Source organism: Perissodus microlepis, chromosome 10, assembly GCF_051167445.1.
Source record: "Perissodus microlepis isolate ML-2025 ecotype Zambia chromosome 10, ASM5116744v1, whole genome shotgun sequence".
NCBI lineage: Eukaryota > Metazoa > Chordata > Actinopteri > Cichliformes > Cichlidae > Perissodus > Perissodus microlepis.
In genome coordinates, this window is record NC_140470.1 from 13636171 (window position 1) to 13651298 (window position 15128).

At 43.2% G+C, this 15128-nt stretch overlaps 1 protein-coding gene across 1 annotated transcript in view; it reads right to left on the bottom strand.

Moving 5' to 3' along the window:
* Window positions 1-630: 630 nt before the first annotated feature.
* ephb4a (eph receptor B4a) overlaps window positions 631-15128 on the bottom strand; it is a 40540-nt gene continuing 26042 nt past the window's right edge. Inside the window, exons 4-17 of the mRNA XM_084942237.1 lie at window positions 13153-13543; window positions 10611-10763; window positions 8345-8680; window positions 8138-8262; window positions 7616-7784; window positions 7202-7301; window positions 6052-6116; window positions 5786-5899; window positions 5099-5346; window positions 4774-4989; window positions 4216-4365; window positions 3844-4037; window positions 3134-3292; window positions 631-3023 (exon numbers count right to left, since the gene is read on the bottom strand). Coding sequence (XP_084798363.1) covers window positions 2915-3023; window positions 3134-3292; window positions 3844-4037; window positions 4216-4365; window positions 4774-4989; window positions 5099-5346; window positions 5786-5899; window positions 6052-6116; window positions 7202-7301; window positions 7616-7784; window positions 8138-8262; window positions 8345-8680; window positions 10611-10763; window positions 13153-13543 — 2529 coding nt within the window. The 3' untranslated portion in view covers window positions 631-2914. The remainder of the gene's footprint in view (window positions 3024-3133; window positions 3293-3843; window positions 4038-4215; window positions 4366-4773; window positions 4990-5098; window positions 5347-5785; window positions 5900-6051; window positions 6117-7201; window positions 7302-7615; window positions 7785-8137; window positions 8263-8344; window positions 8681-10610; window positions 10764-13152; window positions 13544-15128) is intronic.

The window sequence follows — 15128 nt, forward strand, 5'->3', positions numbered from 1 at the left end:
TGTTGTGCACTCTGGGACTTTAAAAACTCTCTCAACCCTAAAAAGTTTAGAAGAAGCGATTCAGTGCACCTGAGCCATTTCTGTATGTTTTAGTAGCCCAGGTGTATCCTGAAGCACTGCTATCTGGGGTAAAATACACATAAATGTCAGAAATTCTGGTCTCATCCTTCAACATTTGCAACATCTTTGAGCAATATTTCAACATTTTGAACTCCAGTCAGTTAAATGTTTATTTCACAAGATACTGATGACTTCAAGCTGTTTCTGCGGAGCTGTGGGGGAAAAGTAGAAAGCAATTTGCAGATCTTACTGCTAGCTGTGCATCCAGTTTCCACATTCTGGGTCTTTTTTTTAACCCTTTATTTTACCAAGACAGTGAAGAGACAGATTTTTAAAAAGACCAGGGGGAAGACATTAAGCAAATAGCCTCAGTGCAGGCCTAAACCCTGGCCTCCGCATTAGCCTTTCAGCATATGGGTTACCCACTCAATCCGGTGAGCTGACCACTGCCTATTAGCTGTGCATCCTTTCCCATGTTGAATTTTATTTTGTAGCACTGGAGAAAAGGAAAAAAACATTTTAACCCAGAATTTTCAGCAGACACCACAATATCATCTAAATAAGTAAAAATGGTCTTTTCATGCTTTTTAATGCCAGAATATTGTCAGTAAAGACACGCCTTTGAAGCAAAACGCAGACGTTTATGGTTACAAGCCGTGTAATGTACAGACCGGACTGCATGAAATCATTCTGCATTACACTCCAAATAATATCAGCCAACGTTTCCGGGTTTAGCCTGATAAGGAATCTTTACCCATCGAGTTTTCAGTACTGTAGATACTATGTCAGCGACCTCAGTGCGTTAGCTAAAGTAGCATGGAAATAACTTAAACTGCTTGTAAACAGGTATTCTACAAATATTTAGTGAACTGAGTATTTGATGTTATATGAGTGATGTGACATTTATTTTACACCCACTGAAGACAAACTGAGCAAAGCCTTTGGACTACTTGTTAATGTTGCTACATTGTGGTGGCAGATGATATCTTACAGGGGAGGCATCCATGTATCCATAGAGTCCAGACTTTGTTCCATCATATGTCCTTGCCCCCAGCTGTAGGTAGTGCACAACAATCAGTCAGCAAATCCTGGCAGGTCCTGGATAAGATTGAAAAGTGTAAACTTGTATGTGTCAAGAGATTTGTTTGCCTTCATATGGACAAAGTATGCAAAGATACGCTCCTGGAGCACAGGCACTTTCTGCTGGAAGTTCAACTCTGCCCAAAGGACACGTCTTCTGCGTTTGCAAACAGTAAATATTGTGAGCAGGTCATGAGTAACAATAATATTGCACAGTGAAAGCAACAGATACAGCGAGCCTGCTAACTGTATATTTGTATGTGAGGCAGTTTTCTGAGAAACGCAAAAACACTGCGCTGAGCAGACTGGCTCAGTTGGTAGCCGTGCTTTGTTTCCTCTTCCAAAATTTTAGGGAATCATTTTAGTGCAAGTGCAGAAATGTTTTACTGACATTACATCCGGCAAAGTGAAAGGTACTGCCCTGCTAATAAGACAACAGCTCTGAGAATCACTAGTTTTGCAGAGCAAAACTGCCGGTGAAACCAACCAAAGTGGCTACAAGCTAGAGTGTTAATTTAAGGTCATGTATTGTGTTTCGTGCTTTTTGTTAGGAACCTCTTTTTGTATCACTTCAGAGCAAAAGCAGACACATTTTACTCAGTTACCCTTTAAGGTGCATTCAAATGAGACAGAACTGAATCAATCGTGAAAGGCTTCTGCTTTATAAAAATGGCATTTTAGTTCACAAAGACAAATGAATGGCACTGGAAAATGGAGAATACAGAATAAGATAATTAAAAATGTATCAGTTATAATCAAGAAAAAACAAGTTTGAGGCCAGACTGCGTCCTTGGTTATTATCTATAAAGAAAACCAATTCTACAGTTTTCCGTGGTCTCTCAGTCCACTTGGTCTTTGTTCAGCTCGACTATAATAAAACTGAGCTGCCAGCAGAAAGACCAGCGTTAGAAATAACCAACCACACTCCACGAGAAACACGTGGAGTTACTGAAGATTACGATTCACTCTGAAATGACAAAAGTGCTGATATGTCTCTGTGCCTTTCTTCTCACATGTTGCTGAGCTGGCAAAGTGAGAACCAGACTTGAGGAAGATCAGGAGTCTGATTAGAGCAAGTACAGCGCTCTCCAAAGTCTGCATTACACATCACACCTGAGTAAAGAGGAGGTAATATTGAAATCAAATGGGGGAGAAAGAACAACAAAATGTAAAATCTCACATTAAAATGTTCACGTTTTGATGTGAAAGGTGTCTCTGAAGTAACGTAGTCGGCATCGAGAGCGGTTCCCATTCATAATTACACAACAATACAAAAACTAAAAATCTTGGCATTTTTTCTCGTCTTTTTTGTCTCCTTTGGTGAAAGATCAAAGTGACATTTTGGGACAACAAACCAGTTTGGGTTTTTTTGTTTTGTTTTGTTTTTTTGTAATGACATGACAATACAGAACTGTGTAAACTCTGATCTGCTGTTCCTCTTTGTTCACCACATGTACTGAGTCCAAATCTTGGGTGGATGTAAAAGCACTGACCACAAACTGCAAAAAACAAACAAAAGAACAAAAAAATAAAGAAGCAGTCAGTCCGCACAGCTTCATCACCTGGTCCCTCTGTGTGGCAGAGACCTGCCAATCTCTGCACAACAGTTCACACCATAGTTTTTTCTCCCTATTTTTTCTGGTCACGAATAAAGTCGCCAATCCCTTTTACGAGTCCGTGTTCAAAGTGGCTCACAGAAAGAGGATCCAGAGTGCTCTCAGTATTTGGCAGCACCTGTGTGCTGGTGTCGTGTCCAGAATAAGAGGCAGGTCAGCTAGAAGGTCACAGTTGCAGTGCTCTTGTTTTGAAAGGTCATTGTCTGGATGCTGGAAAGGATTTTCCTCTGATGCCCAGCCAAAGTCACACCCATGTGAAGCAGATCCCTACAGAAATGTAAAAAAATGAACCAATTAGAGACAAAAATTCCTAAACTAATTTTTACTTGGATAAAATAAGTGAGCAGAAAAACAAAAAAATGGGAATATGAACTAACTGTGTGGTGATCTGGGCCAGCTGGTCCACTGAGTTGAAGCCAGCCTGAAGGAAACTGTCTTCGTAACGCTCCATCTTGATGGCCCTAAGCCAATCCCCCACCGAAGCACACGGCGGGAGAGCTAAAGGTGCGCGCTGGTCCAGCAGGGGGTAGGACGGCCTAGGGGACAGGATCCAGAAACAAAGGAATAACTTACATTCACCGTCACCAAAACCTCAGTGAGGAGCTTATACATGTCCTGCAGCAACATTCCAGGTGACAAGTCGAACTGAGTGACTGACAGGGACAAACAATGGGATTTGTCAGGGGTGGAGTGTCCTCAGCTGTATATAACTAGCCGACAGGCAGAATGTTGAGACAGGGAAATGGGAACAGCAAGTGGCTGACAGGTCACAGCAGGACACCGAGGTGGTGCACAAGATTGGGCAGCAGGAGGCTAATGCCTGCCCTGTCACTGTCAGGGCTTTAAATGGACACTAAGAATAAGACATTGTGAAGACATGCTTGATTTTTGCTGTGCGTACAGTAAGGTCAATACATTTAAACTACATATAAACAGGAAATTCCTGAACAATTAATGCAATACTTTTGTTAAACATCTTGAATTAAAAGCTGCACTTTAATCGCATTTTGTTTGTTTAGGTTTAAAATCCACCGTGGTGGTCCAAAACCTCACTGATCCAACTGTAAAAACACATCAGCACTCTCACCCTGCTCCTTCTTGAGCCACTATTTTCAGCGACGCAGGATTGCGGATGAGTTTGTCCAAAGCGCTAACGAGCTCCGCAAAGCGAGGTCGCGCCGACCGGTCCTTCTGCCAGCAGTCCAACATCAGTTGGTGCAGGTGGGTGGGGCAGTCAGGCGGCGGGGGCAGGCGGTAGTCCTGCTCTATGGCATTGATCACCTGACGGAAACATGCATTAAACATGAGTTTAATGGTCACAGTCAAGATTTAAACACTTCACTGATCACCTAGTTCCAAGTGTTTTGAAATGACTGGAAAAACTCGGCTAACAAAACCTGAAAAGTCCTTCCAAAAATCTAAGAAACAGCCCAGCAAGGCTTTTCTTGCTTCAACTTACATCCTGGTTGCTCATGTCCCAGTACGGTCTTTCTCCAAAAGACATGACCTCCCACATGACGATGCCGTAGCTCCACACATCTGAGGCTGAGGTAAACTTTCTGAAGGCTATTGCCTCCGGTGCTGTCCAGCGGATTGGGATCTTACCTCCCTACACAGAAAGGTAAACAGTGAGTGATGCAGAAACTTCACGTAAACATGGTCCAGCAGGGAGCTGGGGAGGAAACTGAAGGTAGGTAAAATCCTAAGTTAAAGTTAAAAATGTTTTATGATCAACATAATATTTCAAGAGATGAAAAGCATGTGGATAAATAAAACTGTCTGCTATTTATTTATGCATTTATTTAAATCTTAAAAATCTAACTGATAACTAATTGTAGTGCAGAAATCACACTGATAATCACTATTGCTGATAATCAGTGTCCTGATGTCTGTGCTAGAGATTAAAATTAACATATTGGGATTATTTCTATGATTTCCATCCTACTAGACTACTTTGTATGAAATGAATGACAGGTTTTTCTCCTTAAGCATTAACTGAGGATGGCTGTTGTCTCACCAGAGAGCTGGTGTAGGTCGGGTCAGAGGAGTTCTCCTGAAGGAAGCGTGACAAGCCAAAGTCAGACACCTTGCACACCAGGTTGCTGTTGATCAGGATGTTGCGGGCAGCCAGGTCTCGGTGGACGTAGCTCATCTCTGCCAGGTACTTCATACCAGAGGCAATGCCACGCAGCATACCAACCAGCTGGATGGGTGTGAACTGGCTGTCGTTCAGCTACGGAGAGGACAGAACCAGTTCAGTCTGACAATGAGCGGCACTACGGTGTGTTTCAGTGTTTTGAGAGAAGCGTGCTTTGGCGTTGGTTTGTCCGACTTATACTGACCCGTAGAAAAGAGTCCAGAGCGCCGTTCTCCATAAACTCTGTCAGGATCATGACTGGACAGCTGGCTGTAATGATTCCCTCCAAATGGATAATGTTGGGGTGTTGGAACTGTCCCATGATGGACGCCTCAGACAGGAAGTCCCGTCTCTGCTTGTCGGTGTAGCCACCCTTTAGAGTTTTAATTGCAACGTAGTTTTCCTTTTTTCCTGGTATCTTCAGCCGTCCTCGACACACCTCCCCAAACTCGCCTGCAGCACACAGACACATAAACACACTATTATGGCCATTTTTTCCTCCCCAGCATGAGTTTACCTCATTATGAAGACAACTGTTACATTTAACAAACACAACGCTTGCTCGCAGCTAGCAGTGCCCTTTGGTTTGAATGAGGGCCACCAATATTGGGAACATATTTATCAGTTAATTGTGTTTTTTCTGCAGCCAAATTGAAGTTTGAGTGATAAAGAATAATCTGGGGAATGGTTTTAAATGTCACTGAATCTATTTAATTTAGTAATTAGGTATTTTTTTAATAAGGTTATTTTGAGAGAGAACAATATGCTAAAAATAAAAACAACACATCACAACAAAACGCAACCTGTGCAGTCTGCAAGTCCTCAGAAAGAGTGGACCAGGGCAAAGTTTACAGATTTATTAATCACAGGAAAAGCATACGGATGGGCTTACCAGCACCAATGACCTCCTCAATCTTGACAAAGGAAACATCGATTTCCTTGGCAAATTCTCTCACTGCCTCATTAGGGTCTTCGTAGGTGAAAGGGTCGATATAAACCTTGACCCCTTTGAGAGGGGAGACAAACAGAAGCGTGGGAGCAGGAATGTTACAGAACCATGAGCGACAGAGAGCCCGGTCACATTAAAAATGATTTCCCCGACGTGAATGAATTGTAAATCAGAGTTGTGGTTCAGCGTGCATGTCCTTGATGTGTTACCTTGGCCAATGAGGTACTGGCTGTTTTTGTCACTCAGCTCCGGATCCTTTATTCGGCTGTGCCGGCTGCAGGTACAAAGAGATCAGTATAAATGAAACAAGATTAGGATTGCAGCACAGTTATCTGAGGAATTGATGTTTTATTTCACTTTTTTTTGGACAAGTGTTCCTAATGCTTTATCAACCCAATGTAATTGCACATCGACCAACTGTTCAGATGCAATAAGAACAGCACAACACCTAACACAGCTATTACGGGTCAGAGGTCACTTCAGCCACATGCACTCTTAAAAATACATCATAACTGTTATGGTTTGAGAAGCCAACACCGCCTTGTTGTGGACATTTTTGTCCGTGCTGTAAACACGCAATACACAGTGACTTGTGGTGGTGCTGAATACCTGAGACAACCCATATGGTTCTGCTCTTTGACGCAAGCGGCTCCATTATAATTCTGCTGGTGCAAACTCATCCCTACAGTACAGTAACAACCCTGTAGCTACTGGATCGCTGCCTTCCTCCATTTCTCTCTCCCACCTCAGAAGCCTAAAATAGCAATAATGCACCACCCTCAGTTAGTGGCAGATCTGGGCCTCACTCACTGGTTTGTGTGTGTGTGTATATGTTTGAGAGCGAGTGTGTGCGTGTGTCACAAGGTCACAGCTATTGTTCTGTCCTGTGGAAACAGGGTTGGGACGCCTGCATCCTGTCTTTCCCTGCCCTCTACCTCTATCGTCATCCTTCTCACACACAGATGCACGCACCTTCTCCCTCTCTTTTTCCCCGTGATGCCATCCGACATTATTTACTCAAACAATGAAGCCTAAGGAAAATGTTCTAATGAGCAGGATAGCTTTTAGCTGTGTAAGCAAAAGAAATCATGAGCCTTGTTTTGTGTCTGAACTGCTTCACAGAGGGGGAAGAAAAAAAAAGAAAAGGTGTGGGTAACAGAGTGCAAAACCACCGTTGATAAGATATGATTTGTATAAACAAAAGAACAAAGCAGTGCATAACTGTAAAATTGGGGTCACGTTTGTTATTGGTTTTTGATTTCTATCCTTTTCGCTCCATTTCCTGTTATTCCGCGAGCTTCTTTCACTTGCAAATCTATCTTGTTTTCCTGTGCCTATTTCCCTTCCTCCCGTTCTCACCGTATGCAGTAGGCGGCCACAAAGACGAAAGTGACAAGCAGCAGCATCCCGACAGCGATAAAGATGCCAGGTACCAAGAACTCGGAGCCAGAGTCACGTCCTGGGAGAGACGGCAAACAAAAGAGAGAGACAAGAAAATAGCAGCCAGAAAGTGAGAGAGTTAGAGCAACACAACGACAGAAGCCATGACAGGAGGTTTACATAGGTAGTAAAGAAAGGTGGGGGTGGTGGGCAGGAATTTAGGTTATTAAAGAGAGTCAACAAAGATGCAGATGATAAATTCATAAAAGAAACTGTGCAGGGACTGATTATGCAGGGATAAATGTCTGTCACACCCCCACTGGAAATGATTTTTTTTAAATAAGAGTAATGTGTGTGTGTGGCTCTTCAAGAGAAAACAAGACCTCCTCTTACCATCGGGCAGCGTGCGGAAAATGGTTGGTGGACTGAAACTGCCGTAGCCGGCCTGGGTACGCGCCCGGACCTGCACTTCATACTGACTAGCCCGGCGGAGGTCTGTCAGTACAGCCTGGTTTCTGTTACTCTGTATGGAGTGGCACTGATCTTCGCTACGCTGCTCCTTCTAAAAGCAAAAAAAGAATGAGTCCAAGGCAATAGTGAAATAAGAACAGATGATGATGTCAAGCTAGTTAATTAGTCAAACTGTCCTGAACTGAACACTAACTTCAATTACATCAGATAATAATAAAAAAAACATTACAAATATGTTACTAATATCTTAATTGTTAAACAATTGTTAAAGTGTATACTGCACAATTTAGAGAGCTTCTTCACAGATCCACATGGTCTAAGCCACGTGCCGTGACCCTTTAACTACATCTGCACTGAGAGTGCTTTCTTCTCATGAGCCTGTAAAAAAAAAAAAGATCATCTATCTGAACGGACAGTTCGGGGATGTCGTCAGGGAGCTCTTACCTTCTCACAGTAGCGCAGCTCATACTGCAGGATGGTGTAGTGTGGCTGAGTCGGGGCCGACCAGTGCAGAGTCAGACTGCTCTCTGTGGAGTCGCTCTTCCGAATCACAGACACCAGTGGCGGCACTGCACACATGGCAGCAGAATTATAAATACAGTGAAATTCGGACTATTTATACCTTTCCATCCATCCTCCTGCAGCTCTTACCGTCATGGCTTGTAGTGATGTTGACACTTTCGCTGGCAGGCTCCTTCTCGCTGAGCTGAGACACCCCGTTGAGTGCCTGAATAGTGAACGTATACGTTGTGTGTGGCAGCAGGCCCCACACCTCTACCCTGTGACCCAGCAGGCCGTCTTTCGCAGGCCGGTAACTGACGCCGTCTCCGCAGGGGAGGCACCCTTCCTTTGGTGACCTGCACAGAGAGCACCTGACGGCGTAGCTCAGGTCGTTTCTGCCGCCGCTGTCCAGCGGCTCATTCCAATCCAGAGTGACTGTGGTGAAGTTGACCTTACGGATTATGCCGCGAGGGGCCGAGGGAGTTCCTACAGTGAGAGAAATAGTTAAAATAGCACGCTTTTTCCATATTTAAAAAATACTGCAAACTGGCAGTCATCCAAGTTCCTGTATGCGAACCAATCTGCTTAAAAAAAGAGCTGAATGAGAAAATTGATGAAACTTTCATGTATGTGCTTACCTATAATGTTTTTACTTATAGGTAATATACACTAAAACAAAATACAACAAATGATGTTGTTAAATTTGATTATGAGTAAATCTCTTGCTGCAGGCAGCATCCACTTAGCTTTACTTAACCATAAAAGCAGGATTCATGGTTGGTCAGACCTGCATGTTGCATGTTCCGGATTTCATAACCCACCGAAAATGACTCTCTTTCAGAACTGGAGCATCATGTATACATGACAGAATACATGACACATTAATCCGATCAAACTCAAATATCGCAAAAATGTCAAACTATTCCGTTCAATCTGGCCTTTTCCTGATCCCAAAGGCAGCATTTTCTAAACCTCTTAAGACCGTTTAAGCAATATCAATCATCACCTGTTATGATTTTTTTGTTTTTGCTATGATAAAGTACCTTCAGAGAGCACCAGTAGCTGTTCTTCACATATTATCAAGTTATATGGGAAAAAATATTGAATCCTACTTCATGTTTTTTTCCCCTGTGGAAAGTTGCCTTGGTGAAATTACAATATATGAAAGTTCTGTGTTGATCTCCGCTGTGCCATTTTGCCACTGTTTTACTTTTCCATGACCCACACATATTGTTTCTTTATGATTTCTGATATAAGCTGAAGTCATTTTACTCAGCCTGCACATGTAGTCACGAAGCAGAACAATGCTCTTGCAGTGGCTTTGCGTCACAGCGGGAGCATATGTGCTGCTGGATTTAACTGGTGCAATTACGTTTGTCTAAAACTGGATGATAATGATCACCGCCTGAAAATTGTAAGAAGATGGCTATTGCCTCAAGCCAAGCATAACTAAACAGCAAGACCACTCAGGCACTGTGAATGAGTTTCTGTTCCTGCCAAGGAGAGAGAGCTTTGTCACTGAGCCTGCAGCTAACTTAAGTGCTAATGGTGTTCTCATTGGAAACCCGAGTGGAGTAACATCGCGCTCAATCTGGGCGAGCATGAATTCTGAATTCAACATTTGGCAACAGGGGATTTTTGGAGGTGACGCATTTTTAAGTCCTGGCAATCACAATGCACTTAATTAAAAACCACCACGCCTGTCACAAAAATGTAAAAACGTATACCTATTTTCAGGAGGGAAAAGGTCTGGCGTGAATTTCAGGTGGCTCGGCTGGTTTAAAATTTTGCATACAAATTGAAAATAACGTTACGTGCCGAACTGCTCAGGCAATCTGATACAACAAGAGAATACATAATAGAAATTAGCTTCTTAAAGAGATCCATTATTAAGATACGTCTTTGTAATTAAAGTTATCAGTAAAAAATAAAATTGGTGGATGTGAATTCCAGTTGGTATTTATATCACACCTGCAGGGGTAACAGCCACAGTCAACAGCCTGATGCGGAGTGTCACATTGTTTCACATCAGCTTTGTGGCCCTTCCGAGAGAGCGCACCTAATTAAAGACCCCCCTTCCCATTCACACACACCCAAAATGAGCCTGAATTGAAATTCCTCAATCTGCATGGATGTGTCACTTGAGACCATCAATGCCTACTTCACTTTGGACAGAAAGCCCTACCCTCCCACCCTCACCAACAACCTGTCACAAAGGACATGCATCTCAATGCCCAGCCGTGAGACAAAAGCCACAAAGCAGCTCAGCGGACCCTGGCTAAATGACACCGGAGGGAAAAAAAGAGAAGTAGCATCAGAGGTGTCAGAGGAAGACAAAAAAAGAGAGGAGGAGACAGTAAAGAGTGTTGCTTAGCACCTCCATATTTGCATGTGGATTAAGCACTGTTTTACTTACTAGTGCACGGTGTGTCAGGAGTGTCTGATTCGGCACGTAGGTACCCAGGGCGACATTCACACATTGATGCCCCCCTGTTGGTGGCTTGGCTGAATCCTGGGCAGCCTCTGCACTGTCCCTCTATGCCTGACTTAAACTGGCCCACAGGACACGCTGAAGAGGACAAGATGTGAGAACAAATAAAGGCACATTAGCATTAAATACAACAGTACATTGCATAACGCCTTCACTGTGTCCTGTATAGGCCTGGGTCAAACTCAATTTGCAAACAAATCCTTTATTTCGGCGTGCTTAGGTGCCAGATGGTTGTAGATTGACAGGCAGAAGCATGTAATGAGGGCTATAAACTGAGACAATCACAGTAATGAGACTGACACTAATAGTCAATTTAGTGGAGGAAAAAAAAAAAAAAACTGCCTGTGACTGACATGCTGCTTATCATTGAATTTACCTGGCCATATCTGGTTAATGAGACCAGACATGTGGCGGTCCTTATGAAAAAACTGTCATTGCTTATTGATTCAAACATTGTTCCAGGTCTCCTTTTGTAAAGCCCAAACCAGCAGCAGTAAGATGTAAGGACACCGTGAACGGAGTCTGAACTCATGCTGAAAGGATTGGCTGAACAATCAATTAGTCGAGCGATGGAAAAACAATTAAGCACAATTTTGACCAAATCTACAACACCGCTCCTGTTTTTCTTCGCTTCATATCGCAGTAAACATCACCACGTCTGACGTTTCAGACTAAACCATCAATCGATCAAAGAAAATAAATACACGTAGAAATTAAGAATGACAAACAGTCATTAGCTGCAGCCACTACATGGTCTGAAACCGTGCACACCTCAGCTTCTGCTCACCAGCAAAGCCCGATCCAGCGCTTGTTCTAACATGTGAATGTGTAATAAGCCGTCACCCTGCTAATACCGCACACAATGGCAGCAAACGTGTTTACTTTCTGCGTTCAGTCTGGGCGGCTGATACGCAGCTGCTGAGCGAGAGAAATACAACAAGAAACTTTCACACCGAGCGGGAGCATCGCTGCGGCGAAAAACTGACACATTTCACAGGGTCAACGCTCTCGCTGATCGTTCCTGACTGACATTTACCGCAAGGAATTTGCCACATGTGAAGAGGCGGCTGTAACCTCGGTGCTTTCGAGCTCCCACAAGATGACACAAATAACACTTTGTGATTTACAGGAGCCGTCGCTATCGATTACTGTGCAACTTTTCAGTGAATTCAGCTGTAAGATTGTTTAGCACTTGCAGCAGTTCACATTAAGATAAGTCAGTATTCTGGTTCTGGCATTTTTTCCTGAACGAAACAAAGGTTTTGAAATAGAAATGAATCTTTTTTGGAGTAGATTAGGGGCTAGTTCTAACCTATTTAGTTTTTAACCTTTATAATCATGTACTCGTCTAACAATAATAAAGCAATACTGCCACATGAGGGGAAATATACCCCTCCCCCAGAGCAGTATTTATGGTCTTATAGTAGTTCATTTCAGAGACCTGGTTTAAATATTCTAACCATACTTAGATGAAACACTAAATCAACTTGACAGTATTCATAACTTTTAAATTTAAATGCTCGTGTTTGCCCCAGAAAATATGTGTATAGTCTTTGGCAAATAATGGTATTACAGCAAAATGAATTTTAATTTTAAACCCTGGCGTCGATTTCATTTTTCCAAAATGACCAGCCTCCCAAGCAAATTAACTGTCCGGCCTTTTCTGCGAGGCAATTTCCCTTTATGGCCTTGTGAATGTTTTGCCTTGCAACTCTCTTCTGTGACAGAACGCTGGAAAATGCCACCTCACCAGGAGCAAAATGTCGGAAATTATTTTTTTGTTATGAAAAATCATTATACCGCCCACGGAGATCAAACTACAGCCTACCTTCAAACACAGACAGATGAAACCAGGCGTTTCCCTGGGAAAATGTGGCATTTCTCCTTTTGTTTCTGTGTTTTTAGTGCTCGCCATTTATCTGTGTCGCTGCGATGCGGCGAGTCTGTGCGCGTGTGTGGGGGTAGTCCATGCGCGAGGCTTGTTAATTGGACTCATTAGGCAGAGCTGCTGCACGGCTCCTGAGAGAATCATCCTGCTTCTTCCTTCTTTTTTTGTCTGCTTTGCTTTGATGTTCTCAAAGTGTTATGATCTTTACCCCGAGCACCACCTCCCCTCCCTCTCTCCCCTCACCTCTGCAGTCCTCCTGCGCTCCTTCTATCTCGGCTGAGCCAGGAATTGTCGCAGCAGTAAGCCTTTGACCCTGCTCTTCCTTTCAGAGATAAGTGCTGCTCCACCTGACCTCTCTTTCTGTCCCCTCTGTGTCACAGCCATTCCCCTGCCTCATTAACTTCCTCGGTCTCTCATTTCCTCTCAAACACTTCAACCCTCAGTGAACTCCCCACCACCCTCGCCTTACCATTGTGTTCTTGTTTAGTCTGCCTGCCCTGTTGCCTATATGGGTGTAGTCTATATGCATACATGCACGCATGTCAGTTTTATCTGGCTTAACCTTGCCTCCTTCGTTACCTGTGCATCTCGTGTACCCCTCAGCTGGTTCAAATCCTGGTACGCATGCACATGAGGTTGTTGGCTGGCCCACCCACTGGCCATCCTCCCCGCAGAAGAGCTTAGGCGGCCGAGGACGGGGACCTTGCTGAGCTGCGTGCTCCACACACACACCCTGTGCCTCTTGCACAAGAGTACGCGGTATAGTCTCAGGGAAAGAGGAAAGAGCACTGACCAGGGGAGGACACTTCTTGAAGAAGACCCTGACAGACAGCAGAGCCATGCAGGCACCCTGAGCCTGAAAGGCCAAGTAAAAGCCTCTCTTATTAAGAGGGCCGAGTCTCAAGGTCTTCACGTTCAATTTCTTCTCCCCGTCCTTCCTTAGTAGAAAGTCTGCAGCCACTGTGTCCACCTAAGACAGGGAGAAAGAGAAAAGACCTTATGTAATATCCAGATTCCTATTCAGCCATGAAAAGGATCAAACTGATTGTTTTGCATGTTTAGCCCATTAACTAGAAATTACATATGCTTCATATTACTGAAAATTTTACAAAGCATACCACTGTGATTTTTACATTGATTCACTGCCTTTCTGGCAGCCATTGTTTCCCATTTATTACAGTGTGCTTTGAACCTCAACTTGCTGGGATGAGAAACTTGCTGGAGAGGAAGGCAATTCATCACGGCGAACATTTCATCACTTTTATTTTTCTGTCAAAGTTACATTATTAGGTGGTAATGAAGTTGAGAAGCAGGGACTATTTTGACGCCACTGTTTGGTGTTGTGTTCAAGGACACGGCCAACAACTAAGGTTTGACAATTAGATTGACTGCGCTGCATTCCTAAGCTATGTGTTTGGAAAATGAAACCCAGAAGATAAACATTACGAAAAGATTCAGGCTGTGAAACAGATTGAATGCACTGACAAGGTGGGTTTTAAAGCAGTGCTTGCTCCCAAGAGGCGAGAACGTGATTGGAACATTAAAAAAGTCCCCGAACATTGACGATGTTGTGAAACTGACATTTAAAGCAAATCTTGGTCTCTGCAAACTTGTTTTGAATCTGTATGAAAAGCTGCACACTGAGGGGGAAAGAAATCCGTCACAAACGTGTACAGTACTGTGCAAAAGACTTGAGCCTGCTTCCAAGGAGCCAGACTTTCTTGTAACTTTTTAAAGTGGTCTGAAGAAGGTCTTTTAAAGTTTTTCTTTGGACATGTCTGCTTTTTTAATCATTTTAGTCTAGTCCTAATACCTAGACATTTTCAGATAAGTGTTTTTAAGCTACTTCACACTAACAAAGGAATACAAAAAACTGTTTAACAGGCATAAAATATTATTTTTGCACCAACAAGGTGATTCACAAAGAGCTGTAAACCAAAAAACTTGGCATAACTTGGAGTGCAGTACGTCCTAAAAGAAAAATGAGAAAAAATGGCATTTGGAGGACACAAGAATAAGTCGCAGACCTAAAAACCAAACTATATGATATTCATGTCCTTAAGAAATAGCAAAAAGTCCAGCAAAGACCTGACACAGGACCTGGCAGATGCATCTGGCCAACTGAAGCCTCATCAGAAACAGTCTTGGTGGAAGGTTTGCTGTCAAAAGGCCATTCTTAAGAAATGGAAGTGGCAAGAAAAGGTTGCGGTATGCAAAATTACACAATAACTGGACTTACAGAGTGATGGATCGAGATTTTGACATTTTTGGTTCAAACCATTATCAATATGTGCAGAGACGTTCAGGAGAGAGCTACAGCAGTGAGTGTCTACAGCCATCTGTCAAACACGATGGAGGATCTGTCATAGTTTGCCAGTGGAGATCTTGTCAAAATTGATGGAATCATGAACACAGAAAAGTACCATCAGATTATGATGCACAATGCAGCTATAATCTGCTTGGCAACGGCTTCATTTTTCAGCACGACAGTGATTCCAAAAACACTGCCAATGCAATAAAATCATACCTGAATGAAAACACACACACAGTGGAAC